The 4229-nt window shown below is 67.2% G+C and overlaps 1 protein-coding gene across 1 annotated transcript in view; it reads left to right on the forward strand.

Annotated features, from left to right (window-relative positions):
- IGF2R (insulin-like growth factor 2 receptor) overlaps positions 1-4229 on the forward strand; it is a 112992-nt gene that overhangs the window by 67232 nt on the left and 41531 nt on the right. The window contains exons 9-11 of the mRNA XM_012735188.1: positions 592-751; positions 844-1015; positions 1811-1914. Coding sequence (XP_012590642.1) covers positions 592-751; positions 844-1015; positions 1811-1914 — 436 coding nt within the window. The remainder of the gene's footprint in view (positions 1-591; positions 752-843; positions 1016-1810; positions 1915-4229) is intronic.

A 4229-nucleotide genomic window follows, 5' to 3' on the forward strand; every position in this document is an offset into this window, starting at 1 on the left:
GCCCGGGATCTCTCCGGGGGCGCTGGGCGCACTGAGCGTCCTGCCGCAGACGTTAGTCGCTACTGTCACCCAGTGGGGCTGCCCCCACCCCATGGAGCGCACGGGGTGCCGTCACGCCATCCCCCCGCAGACACCCTGTGCGGTCTGTCCAGCTGCTGCCCGCCTCGCGGCCTCTCGGCCTCCCTCCTGGCTCTCTGGACCTGCCCTCCCTGGACCGCTGACGGTCCAGGCACGCGGAGCGAGGCCCGTGCCCGGCTCGCCTGGCCCGGGGTCGGGCAGCACAAGTGCGAGGCGCTCGGCTGCCCCGTGGGGTGCGGAGGGCACCGGCTCTGGGCTGGCTTTGGGCTGCTGCCCCTGCGCCCGGAGCCCGCGCGGAGCAGGGGCGCATCACGCCCAGCCTGGGCAGCGCCACGACCCCGTCCTTCCCTCTGCCCGTCTGCCGCGCCGCGATGCCCGGACGTGGGGCTCGGGCCCAGCTGGCCGCAGGCCCCTGGGGTGACTCGTGCTCCCCCGAGCGGGGGGTCGGCGAGGCCAAGCTGCCGCGAGCCGCTTTTAAATGGCGGCTCCGCTCGCCCCCGGGGCTCCCCACAGGGCACCCTCCCCAAGCTCACGGCCAAGTCCAACTGCCGCTTCGAGGTGGAGTGGGTCACCGAGTACGCCTGCCCCCGAGACTACCTGGAGAGCGGGAGCTGCGTCCTCAACAGCGGCCAGCACAACATCGCCGTCAACCTGCAGCCCCTGCGCATCGTCGGTGAGGGGGCTGGGGAGGCGGGGGCGGGCGCGGCCTGGTCGGCCGGGCGTCCCCGCCAGACGGGTGACGCCTCCGTGTCCCCACTCCTCCAGCTAAACCCACCCCCTACTACGCTGTGGATGGCGGGGAGTACACGTTCTACCTGAATCTCTGCGGAGGCCCCAGGACGGGGGTGTGCGGGCAGGGCACCACCGTGTGCCAGGTGAAGAAGTCCCAGACCCTGCAAGTCAAAGTCGCCGGCAGGAGCCAGAACCAGACTCTCCGGTACGGCGTCCCTGACCCTGCTGGCCTCGCGCCCCCTCCCCCGCCCCCCAGCCGCGGGCGGCCTCCGCTCGGCTGGACGCGGCCTGGGCCCCTCACGGCTGCTGTAAAACTGCGTGGCGGCCGCGTCGTGAGGAGCTGCAGCCCGCGGGTTGGACAGTTTCCTATTTGAAAACGGATGTAGCCCCGCAAATTCAATATCAAATTTATTCCTCCCAGGTGACAGGTGTCGAGGTCACATAGATTTACGTCTGTGTGTCTCCAGGGCTGGCAGGCTCAGGCCTCTGCAGATGTGTCCTTCACAGCCTCCCGCTCCCCGCACACCCTGCGACCCCCCCCACTCCCTACCTTTGGGGGGGTCCTCGCTGGCAGCAGGAGAAGCTGCCCCCGGCGAGCACTGCCGGAAAGTTGCGGATGACCGAGAGGCGCTTTCTGCGGCTCGCGAGCCGGACCGTCCCCGGCCTGGCAGGGGTGTGCTGGAGTGTGGTTTCCTGAGAAGAGGGTCCAGCAGGACCCGCCGGCGAGCGCGTGCTGATGGCAGCCTCTGGGCAGCTGAGCGCCCCTGGGTGCCACTTCTTTTGCCTAGAACCTGAAAACGAGGGCCAGAGACGCCTTGCTGTGGCTGGGGGCCGTGCTGGGGGCCGTTTCCCCTCCGCGTCCCCCCACTGGCCAGGAGCGCGCTGCTCTGTGTCACCGGTGATTTGTTGGCGGCCTGCGAGAGACTGCCCGGAGACGTGTTTACAAACCCGCGTCTGTCCTGGCTCTCGCTAACGTGTGCCTGTCTCTGACGAAACCCAGGTACTCCGACGGAGACCTCACCCTGATCTTCTCTGGCGGCGAGGAGTGCAGCTCGGGGTTCCAGCGTATGAGCGTCATAAATTTTGAGTGCAGCGAGGGCTCAGGTGAGTCCCGGGCTCTGCGGGGGCTCCCGGAGGCCAGGGCGGGCCTCGGGGCGCCCGGCCTGGCCACTCGGGGCCCGGCTGGGGCTGCCCCGCCGCCCGCCTGTGTTTGGAGCAGGCCGGCACTGGCCGCGCTGGGCAGCCTCCCCGTGGGCCCATCAACCTTCATGCGGGCTGTGCCACACACGCGCTGCCCTGGACAAAGTGGGCTTCTAGGCGGCCGTTGGTGCCCACTGTGCCTGTGTGGAGGCTGTGCTTGGGGCGCAGGAGGCCACGGGTCGGGGATGTCGGGGTGTTTGGGGGGACAGTCCCTTCAGGGGGCCGCAACACTGGCACCTCAAAAGTCGAGGTGCCGCCCATCTCCCTCGAAGCTTCTGGACGGGGCTGGCTTCTGCCGAGAGGAGGAGGGCCCCGCCGGGGGGGCCCAGCGCCCACCTCCCTCTGGGTCTGGGCCCGGGCCCCCAGCCCGCCTCTTCAGCTGCTCCAGCCTGGCTGTGGTCTGCACGCACCCCGCCCCGAGGGCCCCTGGCTCCTTCTTTCTGTTTGTTTTGTCCGTTTCCATAGTAGAGCTGTTGGCCATTTGGTCATGGGGCCAGGGTGGGGGGCCTGGGGAAGCAGCTGTGCGGGGCGCGGGCTGCGCTCCGTCGGTGGTGGGGGCCTCGCTCCGAGAGGCGGGGCGCAGGGCCGCGCATGGGGAGGCTCGTCGCGCGGGCGCCCCCCGTGGCTCGGCCCTGTGCGTGCCCGCCCCGCCCCGGCTGTGGCCTCCCCTGCCGTGGGCTCGCCTGCCTTCCCTTGTTCTCAATTGATCCCTTCACACGTTTTATGCTATGGCAGGTCTTCAGGGGAAGCCACGTGGTCTGGGCTAAATGTCGAGTGGCCAGGGCCACAGCCTGAGGGGGTGGCTGGGGCTCCCTGAATCTGTGTTTTGCTAACGTCCCAGGTACGTGCACGCGAGTTCGTTAGCGTGACCACCGTCCCGGTCTGTGTGAGCGAAGGGGTGTTAGGGCCCTGTGGTGAGGGCCCACCTTGACCTGAGTGGCCGGGCTCCTGACCTGGAGTAAGCTGGCTGCAGAAGGAACCAATTGATGCGTGAACACAAATGTGTTTCCCACTAAAGTGTCGTGGGTCTTTCTTCAGAAGCTGGTTTTAGTCACCAGAAATCTGCCTCTGCGCCTTGGCCCTTCGTGCCAGCGGCCATGGCCCCAGGGTGTCGGGTCCGTGTGGGTGGCAGCTTCCAGGACCCTAGCGGGGTCTCACCTGCCAGCTCGCTGAGTCCTTGGAAGCCCGAGGGCGCCTGCGCGGAAGTGCCAGGCCCTACCAGGCTGGGAGCCACGCCGAGCCGTGTTGCCAGCTGGGCTGAGTCAGGACGGGCATGGGACGGAGGAGGAGTCGTGGGCACTGAAGAGACTGTCTCTGCGGAGGGGGGGAGGGCTCTCGAGGTCGCGGCAATAGTTCTGGTAGCCGTGAGCAGGTCAGACCCGTGGTCAGGAGCTGGCTGGAGCTGGCCCTGGAGGCCAGCAGGCAGTGCTGTCGTGCACGGCTCCAGGCTTGGTCTAGAAACCTCTGAGTCAGCGACTGCACAGCCGGCGGTAACGTCCCCCGAGTTGGAGGGCCCCGTGGGTCTGCCCCGCCTGGCTTGGCTGGCCTCTGCTGGCCCAGACCCTTCCTCTGCCTTCTGTTGTCCTCTTTCAGCTCGCTGGGAGGAGGAGCCCCTTCTGCCCTGTGCCCGTCCCCGAGAGCTGGTGCCCGGCCTGGCTCGCTCTGACCTTGTCGTGGCCGCCTCGGGCTCTCCTGTTACGGTGCCCATGATCACTTGACCGCGATCTGTGCAAGTGCTCTCATCTCATGTGGGCATGCTCGAAGCTCGGCCTGTCCACAGACCCTAGCCGCCCAGGTCGTTGACAGGGCAGAGTCCGGGGCTTGGCGGGAGGGGGTGTGGGCAGCCAGCAGTTATTCTGGACAGATAGAGCCCAGATGGGCCGAGATGTGGAAAAAAGACTCAAGGCCATTTTTGCCCACTTACCTTTTGTTAGGAAAGTTCTCAAGTACTACATGTAGAAGCAACACAATGGTGAAAATCGATCTGCTCTCTGCTTGGGTCCAACAGTTGTTAATACTTTGCCACACTGATGTGGAGTAAGCCACATGTCAGCGCTGGGTCATGAGACACCCCAGCTCCAGCAAAGGCTGCCCCGTCGGGTCGGGCGAGCAGCCCTGATGCGGGCCACGCAGCGGCTCTCTAGGTCTCCCTGCCCCCGTGCCAGGAAGGAAGGGCTACGTGTGTGTGTGTGTGTGTGTGTGTGTGGGTGGGGGGTGGT

This window comes from Condylura cristata, unplaced genomic scaffold (assembly GCF_000260355.1).
Source record: "Condylura cristata isolate star-nosed mole 26May11 unplaced genomic scaffold, ConCri1.0 scaffold00001, whole genome shotgun sequence".
Classification (NCBI taxonomy): domain Eukaryota; kingdom Metazoa; phylum Chordata; class Mammalia; order Eulipotyphla; family Talpidae; genus Condylura; species Condylura cristata.